This window comes from Pinus tabuliformis, chromosome 1_2 (assembly GCF_031772625.1).
Source record: "Pinus tabuliformis cultivar Carrire ecotype Pingquan chromosome 1_2, CPIR1, whole genome shotgun sequence".
In the NCBI taxonomy this organism is placed as follows: Eukaryota; Viridiplantae; Streptophyta; class Pinopsida; order Pinales; family Pinaceae; genus Pinus; species Pinus tabuliformis.
The window spans coordinates 785,674,690-785,698,065 of NC_142298.1; the positions used below are offsets into that span (position 1 = coordinate 785,674,690).

Below are 23,376 nucleotides of genomic sequence, written 5' to 3' on the forward strand. Positions count from 1 at the left end.
CTGCTTAGTGAACTCTCTTAAAATAAGGGAGTTTTGCTCCTCCGTAACTAAGGGGGGGATAGCACCGATGACTTCACTGATGGCTTGGGTTCTATCATGAATGGGATCTTTGAGAAGTGAATTGAAGTATGAGTTAAGTTCAGTTCCTATTTGCTCCCTGGTATAAAATTTAGTGCCATCAGCTTTTTTGAGGGATAGAATACGATTGTTGGCTCTGTGTTGAATGGTTGACTTATGAAAGAAACTTGTGTTGCGTTCTCCATGTTTTAACCATTGCACCCTCGATTTTTGTTTCCAAAGTAGCTCTTCTTGTCTTAGCCTTTCTTCCCATTGCCTTTGTAGGTTTGATTCCTGAGCCAACCTTTCATCAGTGGGCCCTTCCTTGATCATTGTTTGTTGGAGGCCCGCCATTTTTTCCTCGAGCTCTCTTTTGGCTTGAAAAATGTTGCCAAAGGTGTTCTTGTTCCAGCGTTTGAGATTGGCTTTGATGATCTTGAGCTTTTGCTGGAAGATGTACATGATATTATCGCCCTCTATGGTGGTTTGAGTCCACCAGCTCTGTATATTTTGCATGAATGTTGGGTGATCTGTCCAAAAAGCCTCGAATCTGAAAGGTCTATTGTGAGGCCTGTCCATATTGGTGAAGTGAATCTGCACTGGCCAGTGATCAGATCCCCCAATAGGCAGAATGCTGGCCTCCATATCTAGATTTTGGAGCATGATGGATTCTGAGATAAGGAACTTGTCGAGCCTCGATGCAATTTGCCTATTTCCCCCTTGCTTATTGTTCCAAGTATGCAGACCATTGACTGTGGGGACATCAATGAGTTTAGATGTAGCTATGAAGGTGTTGAATGCTTCCGTGTCTTTATCCAGTCTTCTTAAGCCTCCCTTCTTTTCCTCTAGGGTGGTGATCATGTTGAAGTCACCACCTAAGATCCAGTGATTTTCCCCATGGTGTTGTCGGACCTCATCCAAGTCTTCCAGCATCTTGAACTTTTCCTGGATCCGCTGAGGTCTGTACACATTGGTGATGCATATCGTATGCCTTGATTCTAGCATGTTGAAGATGACTGATAACGAATGCTTAGTGGACAGAGCATTCTGCATAAAGAACTTGCTTTTATTCCAAAACATGAGTAGCCCTCCTACTTGCCCAATGGCTTCTGTGCTTATGCAATGATAGCCTTTTGAAAAGAGTTTTTTAAGTGTCTCTATGCCGTTGGATGAGCATTTGGATTCTTGAAGAAGAATAAGGTTTGGGGATTGCGAGAAAAGACGGTTTTTTAGGATTCGTCTTTTGGAGGTACCGTTTAGCCCCCTGATGTTCCAGGTTGTGATCTTCATTGAGTAACCTTTGGAGTGGATAGGACCAAGGCCCTGATTTTTCCTTCATTGATTAGGCGCCTGCCGAGTTCTTGTATTTTCTGTTTTGTGGATTTTCGCCCCCTCTTTCTTCCCGAACCTTTCGGCCTGTATTGGTCCAGATCCAGGTTGGCTTGAATGCCCGATTGGCTGTTGTTTCCCCATTGCTTTTTGGCTGCATTCTGGTTGAGATATTCCAACTGCAGGTATGCCATTTCTATTTTCTCCAAATGCTCCTGGGGAATGGCATCCACTCCCAGTTTGGACCATTGCTCATTGACCTTTTGGAGATCTAGGTCGCCTATGATCTCCTCCAGAGGATTAGTGGGAGTGGTTGAGGATGGCTGGTCTGAATGGGTTTCTGTGCAGGGAGGGGGTTGCAATAAGGCAGGGCTTGTATTGTTCTAGATAGGAAGGGGCTGTGGGTTTTGTTGTTGTGGCTGGGCTTGGTGTGAGTCAGGGTTCGGGATGGAAGTGTTTGATGGGTTTGATAACTGAACAATCATGGATAGATCTTGAACAATGGGGGCGGGAGATTCCAGAGGGTTCTGATTTGGATCAAGGTTGCCAAGTGCTTCAAAGCTATTCTGCTGGGTGGGGGTCGGGTTAGTGGAGGGTTTCAGAGGATTTTTTCCCTTCTGCCCTTTGTTCTTCCTTGATACTGGGATGAATCCTGGGGGTGGATTATCCACCTTTTCTGCTTGGGGTTGTGGTGGGGGTTGATTAAGGGGGCAACCATGACTAAGATGTCCATGCTGTCGGCATGTCCGACATCTGAATGGGATGTTTTCATAGTCAATGGATTGCTTCCAATGAACTCCCCTATGGACCAGATCAATATGGCCTGGGAGGGGTCCTGATACATCCATGTAAACACAGATTCTAGCGTAGGTAGTGTACTTACCTTGAGATGTGAGATCTGAGGTTTTGACGAAGACTCCCAGCTGATTCCCGATGGCTTCCAAGATGCGCTTATTCCAGTAGTCAACAGGCAGAGAGTAGAGTCTGATCCATACTGGAACTTTTTTGAAATCTTCCTATTTTGGAGCAAAGTTGGGTCTCCAGTACATCATGTAGAGTCCTGCAGAGTTGTAAAAGTATGGGCCTCCTTCGAAAATGTGATCTCTGTCATCCCTGTGAGCGAAGATGACAGTGAAAAAGCTCCTTGACCCCAGCTGAAGTTCATAGTCCCCTTTAGGCTTCCACTTCTGGTTTATCCACTAGCAGAGAGCCTTTTCATTGAGTCAAACTCCCATGAATCAGGATATTATGGCATTTTTACTCATGTGATCTCTGTATTCGTTGATCCAAGGATCTTCGATGATCAATGTGGGTGTTTTCTTCAAGAGGGGTTTGCAAGGGGATGGGCCTATTGCACTATTCTGACTGGGAATGTTCGCCACGGATGCAAAGCCATTGGCTCTAGGGTTGTGGTTTGTTGCCGAGGCTTTGCTGTTGACCTTGGATCGAGAGCTGGATGGGGTGTTGGAGGGATTAGAAGGAAGACTGCCAAAGACAAAAGGGTCAAAGGGTGGGGGGGCCGAACCCCCCCTGAGGTGGTCATAGAGTGATACAGATGGGGTTTGCTCAAGGTTTGGGAGTGCTTCGTGCGCTCAATCCAGCTCTCCAACTATTCCAGTTAACTCCTTGCCTATGAACTGTGTTACAATGAATCTTAGTGATTCTTGTTTGGGTGATTCATCCATAGATGACATACCTTGATTTGTTATCGGAAATGGAATTTTCTAAGATGAGTTTCCACCTTTACTTGCTCCTCCTTGTTTCCCTTTGAAGGTTTTTTTCTTCACCACATGTGTCAAATCTGGATTCTGAGGCTTCAAATTCTTGCGCCTCTCTTCTTCTTACAACAATATACTTGTCAATTCCTTAAAATTTGGTACTTTCTCCCTTGTTGCAAGACCTGTAATAAACATCTAATAGTCCTCTGACATTCCATTTAAGGTGATTGTCACAAGATCAGTAGTAGGTACTGATTCTCCTATATCTCCCAACTTATCTTTCAAGTCTTTAATTCTGGAAATAAATGCACTAACATATTCATTCTCTTCCATTTTAATATACAAGAGCTTACTCTTCAGAAAGAGGACTCGATTTGTATTTTTAGTTTCATACAACTCCTTCAATGCATTCCAGGTCACATTAGAGGTCTGACAATCACGAATATAAGGAATTATATTATCTTTCACAGATATTCTTAATAATACCTTTTCTTTGTTCTCACGCTTCTCCCAGACTTGAATTGATGCAGCGATCGAGCCTACAACAGGTTTTGATTCTTCTCCCTTTGTGATGGTCCAAATGCCATAGGCTTCCAAGAATGTTTGTAGATTGAATTTCCAGTTCACAGAGTTCATGCCATCTAGTTTATTAGCTTCGTTCATGTATATCTCTGCTAGTGGATTCACCATCTCCCAATGTATATCAGAAGCACCTCCAACTACTTCAAATAGGGCTCAATTATCCACTCAATTAAAAAAGAAAATAAAGCCTCTTTTTAAAAAAAAAATATGGCACTTCAAAAGAAACAAATCAAAGCCCTTTTTTTAAAAACTCCAAACAAAATAGGAAAGGATAACACCAAAGCCCTTTTTCGATAGAGGTAAATAAAATTGCCAAATTTAAAGCCAGTGATTTAGCACTGGGGACCTTTGCATCATTTCTTATGAAGTTCGTGGCGAGAGTCAATCATCTAGTGGAGGTTGCGCACAAGCTTGGAGTTCTTGCAAAGCTTGAATTTAAAAAAAACATAACATCTTCCTCCTGCATAAACCATGCATTGAGTTGAATGAGTCTGAAAGAAGAGGAAAAAATCATCAATAGAGATGAAGATGTCAACGCTCTAGAGTCAGTCAATGCGCCTTTCGATGTTACTAGGGGGCGTTGCAATGCACAATTTTACAATTCCGAAAATTTCCCTTCTTCAGTGCACCTTTCACTGTGTATCCACCTGCGTTGATCCCATATATCAAAATTGACTATCCAATCTCGTTGGTAGTTCACACTCCCTGCGGATAGTTCCACATTTCAACACTTTTTGTGGGTAGAATTCGGCTCTCTACCCTAACCTCTCCGTGGCCCGTCACTGTGGCACTTAATGACCCCTCCATGCCTGTTTCTCACTGCAAAGCTTATACTTTCAGCCTGTAAGGGACATCCAACACGGGCAACTTCTGGTTCAATGCATCATCACCCTTCAAGTCAACTTCTAACAACCATGTTGTTGTCTAAATTTTCCTCAGCAGACACAATAGGCCAAGACGATTACTCAAAACTTGGATTGGCCTTTAAAACAACTCGAAATATACCAGACTCAGTTCGAGCCTAGAAAGGTCGCTACCACAAATAAGGATTGACAAAAGACGTTTTCACAAGCATTCATATCAACTCTTTGACAATGATGCATGTGTGGCTACTGATCTGGCTTCACGAAGGTGGCTTCACACTGCTTCCTCACGTAGTTAATCTGTTGTTTCCACGTTAACAGTCAACACAACAATGATAGGATTAATCTCAACCTCATCACAGTGATAGGCAGTGATCTTCGATCTGCCGCTAAAGACAGTAAGACAAAAAAAACGAAGTCTCGACTTTATTTCCCGGAGTGACAATGCTTCTTCTATGTGCCTCTGTCACACACACAATTCTTTAGTTATGATGTTACAACTTCGCCAATTAGATCCAAAGCCTAACCTCACAACCTTCACTCTGATACCAACTAAAATACCAACTAAAAAATAGGAAGACAAACAGGTGAATGAAATTTGCAGTCTTCAGATGAGGAGCCCCTGAAGTTGCCACAACGCTGACTTTCTCATTAAGTTGACAAATCAAACAATACATGTCTTATTTCTTATACATATACATTTAGTTAGAGAGATGAAACAACTTCTTAAGAAATAAGATTTAATTCCTAATTACAACCCAAATCAAAACACCTTAACATTCATTTCTCCATTATTTTCAAGTATTATCTTTCTATCAAATTAGTTTACAATTGAATTTTAAATTTAACTTTTTTAGATACATAATTTTTTTAAGGATTCATAAAATTTAAGAAAATTTCTAATATTCTATTGGAAATTCACCAAAATGAAATGACTGAACTTAATAAATAAATTTAAAGTACTTTATTAAGATATTGAATTTCTATATAAATTTAAAATGCTTTATTAAGCTATTGAATTTCTATATAAATTTAAAATGCTTTATTAAGCTATTGAATTTTTATATAAATTTAAAACGCTTTATTAAGCTATTGAATTTCTATATAAATTTAAAATTCTTTATTAAGCTATTGAATTTCTATATAAATTTAAAATGCTTTATTAAGCTATTGAATTTCTATATAAATTTAAAATGTTATATTTAGCCATTGAATTTCTATATTTTTTTATGTTTAGTAAAATTTTGACTAATAATTATATATTGTATTTATAATTTAACCTATTAAAAAATTATTTTGACAAGTTAAAAAATAATTTTAAAATATTTTAATCTATAAATGAATTTATTTTTTTTCTTATGTCTAGGAGTTAATAATTATATATTATATTTATATTTTAACTTTGTTAACTAATTTATTATATGTAGCTTTTTTTTATTAATAGATAACTATTTATTAAATTTATATGTTTTATTAAGAATATTGTTGTATTATTTTAGAAAAATCTTTGATATTATTATTATTACTAATCAAATACAGCAAAATTTATTAGATAGTCATTATGAGTTTATTGTTATTTAATATGATAGGTTAGCCATTTATAAAGAGAAAAAATTTAAATTTTATTATTTGTTTTTGAGTTTTGAATTGCTAACCAACTTTTTTATGTTTATGTTTTAGTAAAATAAGTTTTAATTTATGATGTAATTTTTATGGAAATTTTTTTAAATTTTAATCTTATTTTAAAATTAAATAATAGTGATTTAATGTTAATTATAATTATATTTAAAATTATTATCAATTTAATGATATATATTTTTAATATTATTTAGCTTTAAAAATATTTTTTCCTCTTACTCCAAAATTTAATAGTAATTATAAATATTACTTATTATTATATTTAAAATAATCATCAATTTGAGCGTATAGCTTTCCATAGCACTCAGTTTTAATGCAATAAATAAAAACTAAATATTATTCTAATTACAATTTAATATTATATAAAAAAATATAATTTATTAATCATTAAATTAAATTAATATAATTGAACATAATTATCTCTCCTTTTACTAAATTGATAATTATTAATATAAGCCATTTATTTGCATATACTTTTCAGTTATTAGAGTAATAACAAGAAAAATATTCTAAATTTTACTTTAACTATTTAAATATATTACTAATTCATTATAATTTAAAAACAAAACAAAATATTAAATTAGTTTTATATTACTAATTCATTATAATTTAAAAACAAAACAAAATATTAAATTAATATAAAACTAAGTACGAAAACTTTAAAATTTTAAGTATCGTATTTTTAATTATATTAATAAATTTTATCAACAATTTAATAAAATATTAATAAATTTTATCAACAATTTAAACTCATTAAGTTGATTCAAATGATCGAATAGTGTGAATTTACTAATCAAAAGCTGAATCTCACAGTCATGTTTAAATTCATCACATCAAAAGCTGAATCTCAAAGTCATGTTTAAATTAAAACTATACACTTTATTTTCTACCAAGATCAGATACACCTAATATCTCAGCTACATATGACAAGTCAAGGAAGACCCAGCAGAAATGTATATACAAATTCGAAATTCAAAGACAAGTGGGCGTAAAAGTCTTTCAAATATTCGTCCGCATGGCGACGGAATCCACTTGCACAAATACTTTCGACTTTTACGGACTCTGAACACACAAATGAGTCAACCACGGTGATTATTATTTGTGCCACCATTGTCCTCGTGTGGATAACCTTGCATCACATTTATTGTATTGTTATGTTTATATTTAGGGAACTTGAAATGCACTTCTTGCTTCTGAGAAATCATTCATGGCTAATTTTCGGAGCAACGCCCTGCTCTTTCTCACCTGCTCTACTTTACTCTCTACCGTTTCTGCCGCAAATCATGAGATCAGTCTCCTCTTCTCTACAAATCCAATTGTAACCAGTAATTCATCTCAATCGATCCTCGAGAGCGAAGGAGGCGAATTTGGCCTTAAATTCCGTTCACTGGATGGAAATTCTTTTCTGCTGGCGATTGTTTATCTTCACTACAACGAAACGACCGTCTGGTGTACCAATAGGAACAGGCCAGTGTCAAGTAATGCGAACCTGGTTGTCAGCAGAGACGGAAATTTGGTGCTGAATGATGGAGAAAGAGATGGGTTCTTCATTTGGTCTGCAAACATTACAGGCGCTTCGCGCATGTTGCTCAGTCCCAAAGGCAATCTCTTGGTATACAATAGGAGCGGCGGGATTCTCTGGCAGAGTTTCGATCATCCCACTGATACAGTACTGCCAAGCCAACGTTTGAGGGCTGGCACGTTTCTGGTGTCCAGCCTTTCTGCTTCGAATACTTCATCTCAATCGATCCTCGAGAGCGAAGGAGGCAAATTTGGCCTTAAATTCTGTTCACTGGATGGAAATTCTTTTCTGCTGGCGATTGTTTATCTTCACTACAACGAAACGACCGTCTGGTGTACCAATAGGAACAGGCCAGTGTCAAGTAATGCGAACCTGGTTGTCAGCAGAGACGGAAATTTGGTGCTGAATGATGGAGAAAGAGATGGGTTCTTCATTTGGTCTGCAAACATTACAGGCGCTTCGCGCATGTTGCTCAGTCCCAAAGGCAATCTCTTGGTATACAATGGGAGCGGCGGGATTCTCTGGCAGAGTTTCGATCATAGCTTTCAACTTCCCTAGAATTAATACATAAATGAAACGTGCATGCTAGAAAATGAAAAACATTGGGAAAATGCCTAACTAAAAAAATAAAAATAAAAAGAAAAAAAAAATAGAAATAGAAATAGAAAGAAGAAGAAAAGAAAGAAAGAAAATGAAAGAAGAGAAAGAAAGGAAAATGGTTTTAGTTGTGCAAACAACGGAAGGTAGTGAATTAAAGGGGTTCAATGCTTTAGGTACCATGATGTAAATGGTAGTCATGCTTGAATTTGGTGACAATAAAAACATTGTTTTGGCCCTGTTTTGAACTTTATCATAGAGCCTCTTGGCCTTTAATGTCATTTGGAGTATATATAATGTAGAATCCTATGGTTTGGTATTTGAATCCAAGAGAGATTACAAGCATAGAGCTTTGAGAAAAGAAATAGAGGCCTACATGCATAAAAAATCTACCTTCCCATGACTTCCTTCTCAATCCAATATTTTCACTTGTAGAATGAGAGTAGGTGGCAAAAGGTTATTCAAGCATAGAGGTTTGAGAAAAGAGATAGAGACCTACATGCATCAACAATATACTTGACCATGAATTCCTTCTCTATCCAACATTTTCACTTGTAGAATGCGAGTAGGTGGCAAAAGGTTGTTCAAAGTCCACAATTTTAGTACAAAACGTCTTCACACAAACACATTTTGTGTGTTCTCTCCAGCTCAGGGTCTTGATTGTGAGAACATAAACATTTGGTGTTGGATTTTCCAATGAAGCGGGAATCTGTGTTGTCCCTAAGAATAAGGCTCAAAAAAGAAATGGCAAAAACCAAAATTCAAACACTAACAATCTTGTGAGCAATTGTCTTCAAATGATGGCACAAATGATTGGTTTGCATAAAATCAAGCAACATTGGCATCAAAGTAGGACAATAATGCTTATCATGTAATGTAGATTGTAAGAATCAAATATTCCATCGTAAGATAAGATGAACACAACACTAATGGACCTTGCCCCTAAAGGAAGGTAGTGGTAAATTAGGTACTGCACAAAAAATACTATATTTCAATAAGAAATTAATTCTTCAATAACATTCTAAAAACTTAATTGGAAAATTACTGTTAATCTTTATAATAAAAAAATTCAAAAGAGTGATATAAAATTTTAAAAATTAAAAAATATTAAAAAATATTTTTTATTAGCACATAGGACTTTGAATAGTTAAAACACTCATTCACAAATTCAAAACCTATAAAAAATGATATTTACCTAACCAAAATAAATAAAATAAAATAAATTGTACAAAGTATAAACAAAAAATTTCCACTAGGATGAAGCTCTGAAAACCCTAGATAATTCTATGCTTCAACTCATCCTCCGCAACCACATAAGTTGTTCAGGGCTCCTTCACGCTGACAAGGAATGGACCCCTGAAGTTGAATGTTGTTGAATGCTTGCAAACAAGCATGGGAGGCCGACGATAGTTGCTAGAGTTGTTGAATGCAATACCACAATATTTGTTTATAGGACAAGACCTGCAGGTGCGTGGGATGGCCACAAGGCAGCTCTTGTCTTTGAAGATCAACACCCTTGCAGAGATCTTGGCTTTATGCAACACGAAAGTTGCAATGGGCTTGATTATGAAACATTGACCCAAAATTCATAAGAGAACGCCATTGCTGCTCAAATTGGATCTAGTGTTGTGCCATTGTCGGATCACTCAAAACTATGTTTAAATGATTTTGTTGGGAACGTTGCAAGGCCTTCACTAGGCTAGAGAAAACCTCAACTCTCAAGGACCTCCATTCTGCAAGGTTTTTCTATTCCTAGGAGGAGGTTACTACCCGAGATCTAGCAAATTTTACCATCTTTGTGAAACTAATATTAGGAGGTTCCCTTTTTCTACAGGTCAAAGCCACAAATCTCCTCTCCACACTTACAACTAGGATTTAGGATTGGGTGAGAACCCCATGACAATTTTCACCTCTTATTTGAAGGTTGACAACTTTAGGATTAGAAAACCCTCAGTGAGTATGGCATAACTAGGGACGCTATGATCTATTTGGTTTCAAGAGTAAGGGGTGGAGCTAAAGGTTGGGGTTTTTCCTCCTCATCCTAATCCAAGTCCTTCAAGGATGTTCATAAGTTTGGACGTCCACCACCAAACCCTAAAGGTCTATTAGGACCGACATTTGTGGAAGATCGGGTAACATAAACGCTATCTCTTGAAGTGGAAACCGTGATATGTAGATTCCTGGTTGCAGATTCTGAATGACAAATGCTTATTTGTTGATTTAATGGCTTTTTGCCTTCAACATTTGCCCTTCAGGAGTGGGTGAAATATAATTTATATCAGAATATTGTGCTACATTTTTTCTCAAAAGGCTTCGTTGTTGTGTTCTTCGAAAATCTAGCGGACCGACAAAAGGTTTTGGATCAAGGACCTTGGTTTTGGGGTCGCTCCGACCTCTTTTTTAAACCATGGTTCCCTGATTTTAATCATCTTTCCATATCAACAATAGTAACTCCTATTTGGGTAAGTCTCCCTAACCTTCCCATCCATTTGTCTCATCCATATGTTTTGGAAAATGTGGGTAATGTAATAGGTCACTACATCAAAATTGGCAATGATAGGATGGCTAAAGGAATTATCACATTCGTTCACATATGTGTTGAAATGGACCTCACTAAAGGATTATTGTATAAAATCCTCCTCAATTGGAGGGGTAGGGTTTATTCACAACCAGTGGATGATGAGAATATTGTTTTTCACTGTAGGACTTGTCAATAGCCTAGACATCTCTAGGATGCTTGCCACTTTTTGCAAGGATCCAATACCCACCAAGATCCTAAGAAAACGAACCATGGCTTGCAAGATTCGAAGGGATCAAAAGGACATAAGACTACTACAAATCACAATAAGAATACCACTTAGCAACAAATGACACCTACGACGAAAGAAACTTCTTCAAACTCAACTTAGCCTCATGTACAACAATTACATCCCTCTACAGAGGAAGTTCACCTCTTGATCGAACCAGGAAAAGGTTTTGACATAATTTTGGCTCCGTCAATGAGTGAGCACAAACGTACCCACAAATCAGACCACTTGGATACTAACAAGGGAACTACAAATGTACCAAAAGCTTCGACAATGGAAGTGTCTCAAGGAAATGATATCATTGTCTCATCTACTCCTAACAATCCCTTGGATTACATAAATGTACGTAAAAGAGAAAAAAAGAAAACTAACCCTTGTTGAATCCCAAGATCTAATTTTAGAAAAAATATAAATGTACGTTTAAGAAAATAACGATATAATCTAATTCTTTTTTAGAAATAATGCAAATTAATTGAATAATATATATAGATAAATATAATGTCATCAATTTGTAAATACAATATATACATTAAAAACATAATTTCTATTCAATCAAGAAAATCAAAGTAACCAACTTTTTATTTCAATTAGGTGCACACTCTAAAATATCTTGCCAAATGACAATATCTGCTTTCGCAAACGTACATTACTGAAAATGTGATTTCAAAATGGTTACCATCATCAACACATGGCACATGAACTGACCACTCTAATAACCTCCAATTCCCTTGTTTCATGGGAATATTTTATTGTAATAGATTCGTCCAACTCATTAATCAAAACTCTAAAGTCAAAATTTGCTTTATAAAACCTGTTAATACCAGTTAATGTTGGGAAAAAAACTAAAGTCACTTCAATCATCAATGCCATGATAAATGGCATTGCACATGATTGGGTTAATGCGCTTATGAAAACAAAACAAAAAAACTAAAATTTGAATGCATTGGAGAGTTAATGATATTTGTCACATTTGAGACGGAATTTGGGACGAGGTTGGGAATGTTGAGAACGTACGAGACATGAGGAAAATAGATGACATAAATATATCACATTTTTATGAAAAAGATTTAGGAGAAGTAATTGATGAAGTTACTGGTCAAATAGGTGAAGAAACTTTTGCAAGTTACTCGTCAAATAGGTGAAGAAACTTATTTACAAAAGTAAGGAGAGAATATGATATATAGAATTTTTTAATTGTTATAGCTCAGATATACCCATAATTATATATGGACGAATATGATATATAGAATTTTTTAATTGTTATAGGTCAGATATACCCATATTTATATATGGACAAAATTAAGTTTATGATAGAAATGGAACGAAGGTTCAATAACAATGGGTAATTAGGTTAAAGTGCAACATTACATCTTTCATAATCAATGGTATAATGTTGCTAAATGAAATTATAAAAGATCAAATTTAAAATTATAAGGGATCTCAAGATATAAGGAGCTTAAATACAAGCAAGAAAAGGGTAACAAATGTCCATGTTCTTTTACTAAATTTGAAATAGTAACAATACTTAATATGATTCTCTATAATGTGATAGTGAGTTGTATTTAAGAATGGGAGAAACTATTTGGTTAGTAGTCAATGATGGAAATCATCATTTCCATAGGAAAGTTCATCCATGAACAATGAAAGTGGGGGTCGAGGTATTTGTATTATCTTGTATAGTGTAAATAAATGAGTTAAACTCAAACATTGGAAGGAACTAATCATTCAAGGATGAATGATGTACTAGATACAAGGTAAACTACCGATGAACAAGTGGCAACTAGGGTACTAAACATCTTAATCAAGCCCCTAGAGAAAGACGTGTCGTGGTTGATATGAATAAATTCATTAGATGGTCATGGTCGATTGGAATATATTCATTGGATGGAGGGTAATGGTGAGCTCCTTCAACCAAAATGAGGTAAAAATAGTGTTTGATGCATGATTAGAACTCAAACTTAGCTTAATGAAATGTTTAAACACAAGAAAGTGTTAAAGGAATTCTCTCGACATAAAGTAAAGACAATGTCCAATGTCCACCAATATGGGGCAATAATCATGATTGAAAGGCCATGGAAGGATGAATTGACTAAATCCCTAAGAAATATGTTAAGGTGGGTCATTTTTTATAAGTACAAATAGTGAACAAAACTCAGTTTTGAGAAGCTAATGGGGTAGAAAAACACACTAAGCATTATGAACAAGAGAAACAAACGAGAGACACAATATATGTTGTTTTTCCATGACACTGGAGAATCTAGGTTAGGGATTTAGAATCTTTGACATTACCAATCCAAATACCACAACAAACTACTTTGCACAATAGAATATAAACAACAGTAAATCAACTAGTGCATAATGGAATATTAACCTTGATCTTGACTATAAAGTTAATATTAATGTTTTGGGATCCCGCAGACCGTTATATTAGATCGGGATAACAGGTTCCTAAGCACACTCTGGTCAAGGCTCTAGACACTATTGAACACCAATCTCACCAAGTCAACTGCCTTCCATCCCTAGACTGATGGTTAGACGGAGGTTGCCAATAGGATGATAGTGCACATGTAGAAATTCTCATTGTAGATCACTTGATAATGCAATATACTAAAGCAAAATACTTGATCTACTTCTACAAACAAACTTGCGGAAGCTTAATCAATTTTGAGCAAGATCAAATAGAACACATATAACAGAGAAGAAGAAATCATACACATGAAACATAGAATAATACTCTGGGGAAAGCCTCAGCTAAATACCCCGCTATCTGTATTATCATACAAGTGGAAATATCTCAGGATTACACAAAGCTTTAGCTCACAAGCTATCTAGCTCTCAGTACAATCCCTCACTGCTACTCATAGATAGAATAGACAACACATATGCCTTCCTTCAGTCCTCCAAGCCTCCTATTTCCTTGCGTGGTTTCTCATGGGTCCTCAAGCTGCCACCTGTGTGTAATTACCTCACACACTGCTCACTAAGCTCTGAAATAATTGCGCAATCCTGAAAGAGATAATTCCTTCTGCATGGATGAGTTTCCTTTATAAGAAAATTCCTCCAACTGATAGTACACTATCCCTTCCTTTAATCTCAACTGGGTCTATGTCTGAACTGACATGCATGAGTTATTTATGATAGAATATTCAGTTATCTAGAGAACACTAGTTGCATGCATGCATGCATTAACTAACTGAACTCACAATTAGTTCCACAAAATGTTTGGAACTAATTTAACTGGACTTAACTCAGTTAACTAAGCTAACTAATTACAACTCAAATACAACTCATCCTTATCTACATAATTAAGGGATAACTTCCTCAATCAAAGGGATAATTGTTGCATGTCTTTACAAAGACTTCATGTTTGATTTTCTCCAACTAATTAACTCAAGATGAATTAATTAATTATTTTTCAAACATCTAGTGAGACTAACTTCGAGTTTTAATTCTCAATTTTGATTCAAGGACAAATCAAAATTGGAATATATCCTGAAATGCTATTTATAGCAATGCTATTTTTAGCATTTCTATTTTTTTGCTATTTCCAACAGAGTTGGAGTATATCCTGAAATTCTATTTATAGCAATGCTATTTTTAGCATTTCTTGTTGCTATTTTCAACACTCCCTCTCAACAAGAAAGGCATTCAACTCGAACCCGATCCTGAACCTTTGGAATGTTCTACATGCAACACTTCTCTCAAGTGTTGTTGCTCCAACAACTCCAGAAACACAAAAAATATCCAACCTGAATCAAAATGATGCCTTTGTCATCAAAGTCTCTAACTGTTATTGCCTCTGTCGATTGAAAACTCTGCACCTTTGTGCTCTTTAGTATCTGACTGCTCTAGCCTCTGTCACTTTGATCTCTAACTGCATCAATCACACTGATTCCTCCTGTTGCATCTGTGCTGTTGTTGGTCCTATCTCCCAGCATGCATCCGCACTGCACCTCCTCTCATCATGTTGCATCGTGCTGCCCACTGCTGCACTGCAACTCAGTTACTGAGAAGTAAGTAACTGATCTCCCAACTGACCTCCCTGTTGGGCTAGAAACATCCTTTGATGTTGAAGCTTCCTCTGCCGCTCCATCCGCATCTGTCTCTACCCACTTAGTCAATCCTGCTACTCCTCGTCGAGGCTCCCGTAGCAAGGTCTAATCAAAGAGGCTAGGTACCTCAAGGATCTTGCCCCTATTTCAGCCTTCTTGGGACTATCACTTCACATCACCCCACCTCACACTTGGAGGTATGGCTGCATGTGATCCCTCTACCCACTTGGCTCGAAATTTCCCCCTACTGGAGGTCTCTGCATGAGTGGATGCCTCCACTCGGTCTCCTCTCTGCTTCTCCAGTTGTGGCTGCTCCACAACCTCCTGAAGCTGCTTCACCAATTGTGGCTCCTCCATAATTTTCTGAGACTTCTTATGGCACTGCATGTTGAGAGGTAATGTACTCTCCCTCTCAACCACCAAGTCTCTAACAGTTGCCTTGCTCCTCAAGGCTTTGCATGCATCTTGAACCTCAAGAGCATACAGGTTCTTGACTCGTGAATCGATCTGCTTCACCTGTCTCGTGGTGATGTGTCTAAGGAAAACCTTTCCCTTACTGAAGACAACATCGTAGCCTTTGTCCTCCACCATTGCGATTGATACCAAGTTTTTCTTCAGTCCTAGCACATACTTCACATCTGTCAAGGTAATGCGAGCTCCATGCTCCCTCTGAAAAGAAACCATGCCCACTCCTGAAACACTATACTTTTCATCATTACCCATCTCTATGAGTATCTTGAGGTCTTTCTCCTCCAAGGTACTGAACAAACTCTTATCACTGGTCATGTGGAATGAGGCTCCACTGTTAAGAAACCAACCACAACCCATCATCAATGAAACCATGCATGTGATGAGGGTAAAATCCAATTCGAACTGAGAGGCCAATGCCTCACCTTTAGATCCTTCCGAGGATCCCTTCTTGGATTTCTTCAATGGACAATTAGTTGCATAATGGCCCACCTCATGACAATTAAAGCATCTCACTTTAGATTTGTCAATCTTCTTCCCTCCATGAGAAGAACTCGATTTGGGATGAGAATCCTTCTCCTTCCCTTTCCTTGCCTTACTCACTAAGGCGAAATTTTCTTCATCCTCCTTAGATGAAGAACCATCTCTGGTGCTTCTCCTGATCTCCTCCTGCATCAGATCCGACCACAATCGTTCCCAATCTGGCAGTTTCTCTCTTCCATTCACTGAGTCCTGGTAGCCATGACAGCTCTTAGGAAGACTAAGGAGAGCAAGACTCACCATATCATCATCGACTGTTGTGATTCCTACACTTCCAAGCTCATCTCTGCAGGTGGTGAGCTTGTTTAGATATGTAGAGATCGTGTCGTCCTTTTCACACTTGATTTTCCGAAGCTTGTCTTTCAGCGCCAGCTTCCTCTGATCATTGTTGTTCTGATATAGATCCTTCAATGTCTTCCACATTGAAAACGGTGTCTCCTTCCCATGGAGACTCGAGACAATATGGTCTCGAACTCCCTCTAGAAGAATCCTCCTCGCTCTAGCCACACATTTCTTCCATTCCGCCAATTCTTGGGCATTAGCTGCTGCTAGCTTGGGGACTTCTTGATCAATGAAGTCCTTCAAACCGTTGTCCTCTAATACTGCTTCCATGTGATCCTTCCAGGCTATATAATTCGAGCTGCCATCCAGGGCATACTCGAGTCTCAAACCATTGAACGCCATTGGTGAACTTTGAGATGTGATAAGAATTCGATTTCTACAATCAAGAACTTCAAACTTTGAACTTCTCCCTTCTTTGTATACTGTTCTCTGCTTTGATCACCTTTTCTCTGATACCATGTAGAAATTCTCACTGTAGATCACCTGATAATGCAATATACTAAAGCAAAATACTTGATCTACTTCTACAAACAAACTTGCAGAAGCTTAATCGATTTTGAGCAAGATCAAATAGAACACATATAACAGAGAAGAAGAAACCATACACATGAAACACAGAAGAATACTCTGGGGAAAGCCTCAGCTAAAAACCCCGCTATCTGTATTATCATACAAGTGGAAATATCTCAGGATTACACAAAGCTTTAGCTCACAAGCTATCCAGCTCTCAGTACAATCCCTCACTACTGCTCATAGACAGAATAGACAACACATATGCCTTCCTTTAGTCCTCCAAGCCTCCTATTTTCTTGCGCAATTTCTCCTGGGTCCTCAAGCTACCACCTATGTGTAATTACCTCACACACTGCTCACTGACCTCTAAAATAACTGCACAATCCTGAAGGAGATAATTCCTTCTGCATGGATGAGTTTCCTTTATAGGAAAATTCCTCCAACTGATAGTACATTGTCCCTTCCTTTAATCTCAACTGGGTCTCTGTTTGAACTGACATGCATGAGTTATTTATGAGAGAATATTCAGTTATCTGGAGAACACTAGTTGCATGCATGCATGCATTAACTAACTGAACTCACAATTAGTTCCACGAACTGTTTGGAACTAATTTAACTCGACTTAACTCAGTTAACTGAGCTAACTAATTACAACTCAAATACAACTCATCCTTATCTCCTTAATTAAGGGATAACTTCCTCAATCAAAGGGATAACTGTTGCATGTCTTCACAAAGACTTCATGTTTGATTTTCTCCAACTAATTAACTCAAGATGAATTAATTAATTATTTTTCAAATAGCCAGTGAGACTAAATTCGAATTTTAATTCTCAATTTTGATGCAAGGACAAATCAAAATTGGAATATATCCTGAAATTCTATTTATAGCAATGTTATTTTTAGCATTTCTATTTTTGTTGCTTTTTGCAACAGAGTTGGAGTATATCCTAAAATGCTATTTATAGTAATGGTATTTTTAGCATTTCTTGTTGCTATTTTCAACAACACATACTGCGCATGTACAACTTTAATCATCCACGAACATAGGATGAGATTCTTCCCTGTGCAACATAGTTATAACAGAGCTTTCCATAGCTCGACTGGTCACAGTCCTTTTCAAGTGGGTCCAGGAATTCAACCATTGTGTTCGATTAATGTTGTCATGCCTCATGCGACTACACAGACATAATCCACACATGTATTGTCTGAGGCTAATAAAGAGACCAAATTTATTGAAAGCATCCAACACATTTGCCAACAAGTTCACGACATCTTCGATAAGTCAACTTCCAAGTATAAGAAGCGACATGATCAACATTAGTTGCCACATAAGTTTTAGGTGGGCGAAAATTTTTGGTTGCATTTGCATAAAGAACGCTTTACAAGAGCCCATCAGAAGCTCAGACCACTCTAATATGGTCCTTACACCATTACCAAGGTTGTGGGAGACAATGCTTTTGAGTTCAACATTCCCCCATTCCTTGGCCTGCACCCAGTGTTCAATGTGGACTGCCTTCGACCATACTTCCCACCATTATTGGACACATCAGACATTGCAAAATAACTCACACCAATAGAGTTAAACCCAGACTGCATGGAACAAGCCACAACTGATCGGATTATGGACACACAGATCAAGAACACTCGCTAGTAGAAGATCCAACTATATCAGGTTGTCAAAGTTGGCCAACTCCTGCACCAAGGCAAGTGGCTCACTAGGGACAAAGTTCAACATAAGTTTCCCTGTCTCATGGAGGCACTCAACGCAATGGGGACCATTTCTTCCTAAGGAGGGAGGACTGATCCAAGTGGATGTTGGTGGCCACCTACCTGTTCCACTTGGACCCCCACTATCTCTTTCAGTTTTTCAGTATCCTTAATTGTAGCAAAGCTTACTATTCTTGGCAGTTTTTTGGGTCCCGAACTTCCATAACCGTTTTGAGGCCCTAAACGACGTTTTTTGGGAATAACTGGGGTGAAAATAAATGTTTTCCATTCAAAAGTTGTATTCCTTGGATAGATCTTTATAATGATGTATTGTGCGCATCAAACGAATATCACATGCCAAAGTTACGACCCCATGAAGTTGATATACTAATTTACCCAAACGAGGCCCATAGTTTTGGCGCTTCATCTCCTAGGGTTAGGTTTTTGGATGTTTAGGGTTTTCCATTGTTTCTCAATAATAAATAGGCCTTCAAGCCTCATTGTAACATAGTTCAGAGGCATGTAGCCGCCACATCTCTTCTCAGAGATAAGCTACCATCGCTTGAGCTAGTTTATTTCCATTTTGTTTGTAAGTTTATTTCAGTATTTGATATTAATGAAATGAAAAGTTATTTTTGTTGCATCTTGGTATTCATTAGGGGAATTTTGAGGTCTAAAATGGGCCTCCTATGGAAATCATAAATTAATAGTGGAAATAATAAAATAATATTAGATTACATCATTAAATTTTTTAGGGAAAAAATGAAAATCTATTTTTTCAACTCGTATTTTCAATTTATCTCCCTATGGGTTTACTCAAATTTCCAGCAAAAACACTCATTGGATGCATAATTTGATTCCTCATCTAAGGAGTACCCATGTTGCATAATTTTGATGGACCTCGCTACACAAAAAATGAGAAATACATGAAAAACGTGATTGCAATCACGTGTTTTCATGTATTTATCATTTTTCATGTTGCAGGGTCCATCGAAAGTATGCAACATTGGTACTCTTTGAATGACGAATTAAATTTTGCATCCAACGAGTAATTCCATCGAAGTTTGAGTAAAAAATTTGGGATATAAGTTGAAAATACTAGTGGAAAAATAGTTTTATTATTTTATTATTTTTTAATCTTTTTACTTTTTTACTCCAAAAATGGTGAATCATGCCCCATGGTTGCCATCATCATCTTGAATCCTATTGGTTCTCATATAGTTTATTTTTGTTGTACATTTTTCTTAGGAGGCCCATTTTAGACCTCAAAATTCCCCTAATATATGGTTATATCTGTAATTTGCTGCATTCCTATTTAGGTTCGGATCATTTTCCAATGCCGCTTGACTTCAGGATTGTTCTTTGACTTCTCATAATAATGCTTCAACTTTTTGATGGCTTCCTCCACTAATCAAGGCTCATCAAACTCAATTTGATCTTTGAATTCTATTGGCAGCACACCGAGGAACCTTTTGGATCTTCACTTTCTCATTCTTGAGATAGGGCACATACCTCAACAACTAGATAAATTTAGTTGTGTACTCTTCATCTGTCATGTAACCCATCCTGAGCTCATAGAAGTCCTTGGCCATCCCATCATAATATCTCTCAGACAGTTACTTTATTTTGAAGAGTCTTTCAAAATCATCCCAAATTAGCTCCTCTTCCCTGATGCCTCTAACATGCTTAATATCTTCCCACCAAATATCTACTTTTCCCTTGAGATTGAAGGTGGCTATCTTGGCTTTTAGTTGTCTGAATAATCATGCAATTTGAAGAATTTTTTCATTCCAAGCTACCATGCTTCTAGATCCTTTGATTTCTTTATTTCTCCATCAAAATTAGGATATTTCTTGAACTCTTCTGGAAAATATTCCCCCTCACTCCTCCTATAAGGATGTTGGTAGTGAAGACGATGATGTCTCTTGGAACCAGAGCTAGAATAAAATCCATGAGTGCTAGCCCTCCTGTCAAGTGTATCCAAGGATCTACCACTCTTCACTGTATCATCTTTGTCTACCCTGTACTATTTATGACACCTGCTTCCATCTATACCATTAGTCTTTTCTTCTTGTCCATGACTGATCCCTAATTGTCCCCACTTCTGCAAACTTGAAAGGCTCTGGAGAATCACTGCATTAACGTCGAATTTCTTTCCTGAGCTCTGGTAAGCCTTTCCTATGCTTCAATCAACCGCTCATTGTATACCTTGCAACTCACAATTTTTTCCTTCAAGCTTCTCAATGTATCTGCCAAACTAGGATAATATCCCTCTCCTTGTTGCTCAATTGATCTCTCACATCCTACCAATGTCTCTTCAGGCCTATACAGAGAGTCATATGAATTGTACTCAATTATTATGTTCTTCATTTCTTGGCCTTCTATTTCCTGCAATATGCCATTGTTAGCTAAATAGAAACATAATCAAAATCATACCTCAAGGTATCTCAGGGGAGCCTATTGCATCTCCATAGGCCAATACAAATTAGCACGATACAATCTCACAAGCATACCAGCTCATACATGGATATCATAACCATAAAAATGATTAACATGCATTCATAATAACACATAGACAACTGGCATGCATACATAACAATTTGCATTTACCTTAAGGTCTAATGTTGCAACCTCACTCTAATACCACCCTGTAACCATCCCATCCCACATTTACCCACTTTTACAAGCTCTCCAAGTAAACATTAGCTGAGAGTTTCTATGAAATGAACCAACATCTAAGTTCTAGTTAGGGAAGTGGGGTTTACTAACTAAAAACTTATTGAAACCTCTCAGGGACACCATATCACCTAGGTGTCAAACCAAAACCCCTAGTGATTAGAGCCTAAGCTCGAACTTCTTTTTAATTAATCTCACAACCCAACCACACGCATAAGCTGTTGTGAGTGTGGCTAGAAGGCTCTAGCCACACGCACAAGCCTCCCTCTATGAAGTTGCAGCCAAAATTTCCTAGTTCCATGCATGCAACCACGAACTCAATGCACATTTCCAGGGCTAGCCTACACACCACAACCCATAAATTTCCAGAATCAAGTCTAAGGTGAAGAAAAGTGTGTATGATAAGTACTATGCATTAGAGAAATTTTGAGGTCTAAAATGGGCCTCCTAAGGAATATTATAAAATAATAGTGGAAATAATAAAATAAAATAAAATTACATTATCAAATTTTAGAGGGAAAAAAGAAAAACTACTTGTTCAACTTGTATTTTCAACTTGTCTCCCTATGGTTTTACTCAAATTTCGAGCGAGAGCACTTGTTGGATGCAAAATTTAATTCCTCATCCAAGGAGTACCCATGTTTCATACTTTTGATCGGCCTTGCTACATAAAAAATGAGAAATACATGAAAAAATATGATTTCAATAACGATTTTCTTGTAGAAGGGTCCATTGAAAGTATACAACATGGGTACTCCTTGGATGATGAATTAAATTATGCATCCATTTAGTGCTTCCGATCAAAATTTGAGTAAAAGCATAGGGAGATAAGTTGAAAATATGTGCTGAAAAAATAGTTTTTATATTTTTTTAATCTTTTTACTTTTTTACTCCAAAAATGGTGAATCATTCGCCATGGTTGACATCATCATCTTGAATCCTACTGGTTCTTATAAAGTTGAATTTGGTTGTGCATTTTTTTAGGCCCATTTTAGACCTCAAAATTTCTCTAATGGTTAGATCTTGCTTAGAATTTGCCAAACATATGAGAAAATTTTGTCAAACACATGGTAAACATAATAAATACACATCATGAATGTATATATGTTCAATGTATCCTTAACTTCATCAAGGAATCATAAAAAAGGCTTAATGCCCTCTCAAACTAGCTGTAACAACACTTGTTAGCCCATGCATTTATATAACCATTCACGAACTTAACGAATCATAAGCAAGATCCATAATAAGAGCACATCATTTAACCAGACCTATAACCAGCATATAACTAGAATGAATTGATGGAAAATCAATCATAACATCAACACAATAACCATTACATGTCCTCATCGATCACAATAAGAAAATAGCTCATATGAATATGTAAATGCCAACCAAGTTAGGGACTTCCACGTACTCCCGACCATAGATTGGGTTGAACCAAATATCTCTTTCAGCGAATCGCCCCCATATCATATTCCAAGCGTGAATGTGGGATCTCATGGGATAAATCAAAACATAACCAACCAGAGCTTGCAGAGGCCAAACCACATCAACCCTCAACCACAGATATTTCACCTAAACAATTATAGAAATCATTAACACCAAACAAGTTTGGATGCCTCCAAGTTTCTTCACCATACCTTGAGGAATTTTCCTGTCTCCACCCATCCATCAAGAGTTCTAGGAGAAAGCCCATCTCCACTCTTGACCCTTGGGAATTTCATGAGACCACCTCACCATGATCCAAAGTCTACCAATTGTCCAAAGTTTAAACCAAAACAAGGAACCCACAACACCATGGCTATCCAGGAAATGATAAGGCAAGGCTGAAAACCACTATCAATCTAGGAAAATCCCATGCCAATGACAACAAAGCAACCAAATAACCAAATGCATGTACCATGCATCCAAATATTAGCAATGAAATCACACATGCAACCTGTTACCTGCAATGTCTTCCTATT

The 23,376-nt window shown here is 37.1% G+C and overlaps 2 protein-coding genes across 2 annotated transcripts; one reads left to right on the plus strand and one right to left on the minus strand.

Moving 5' to 3' along the window:
* Positions 1-3,299: 3,299 nt before the first annotated feature.
* Positions 3,300-3,794, minus strand: LOC149208225 (uncharacterized). Its single transcript, XM_089398272.1, has one exon. It carries the CDS (start codon positions 3,792-3,794, stop codon positions 3,300-3,302), a length of 495 nt encoding a protein of 164 aa, XP_089254398.1.
* A 3,600-nt stretch (positions 3,795-7,394) lies between these two features.
* Positions 7,395-8,267, plus strand: LOC149208226 (putative receptor protein kinase ZmPK1). The gene has a single exon (XM_089398273.1). It carries the CDS (start codon positions 7,395-7,397, stop codon positions 8,265-8,267), a length of 873 nt encoding a protein of 290 aa, XP_089254399.1.
* The last annotated feature ends 15,109 nt before the right edge of the window (positions 8,268-23,376 follow it).

What these genes read in the sequence shown, in the direction of transcription:
- LOC149208225 (XM_089398272.1), bottom strand. Translation starts at nt 3,794, where the DNA reads ATGGTGAATCCACTAGCAGAGATATACATGAACGAAGCTAATAAACTA.
- LOC149208226 (XM_089398273.1), top strand. Translation starts at nt 7,395, where the DNA reads ATGGCTAATTTTCGGAGCAACGCCCTGCTCTTTCTCACCTGCTCTACT.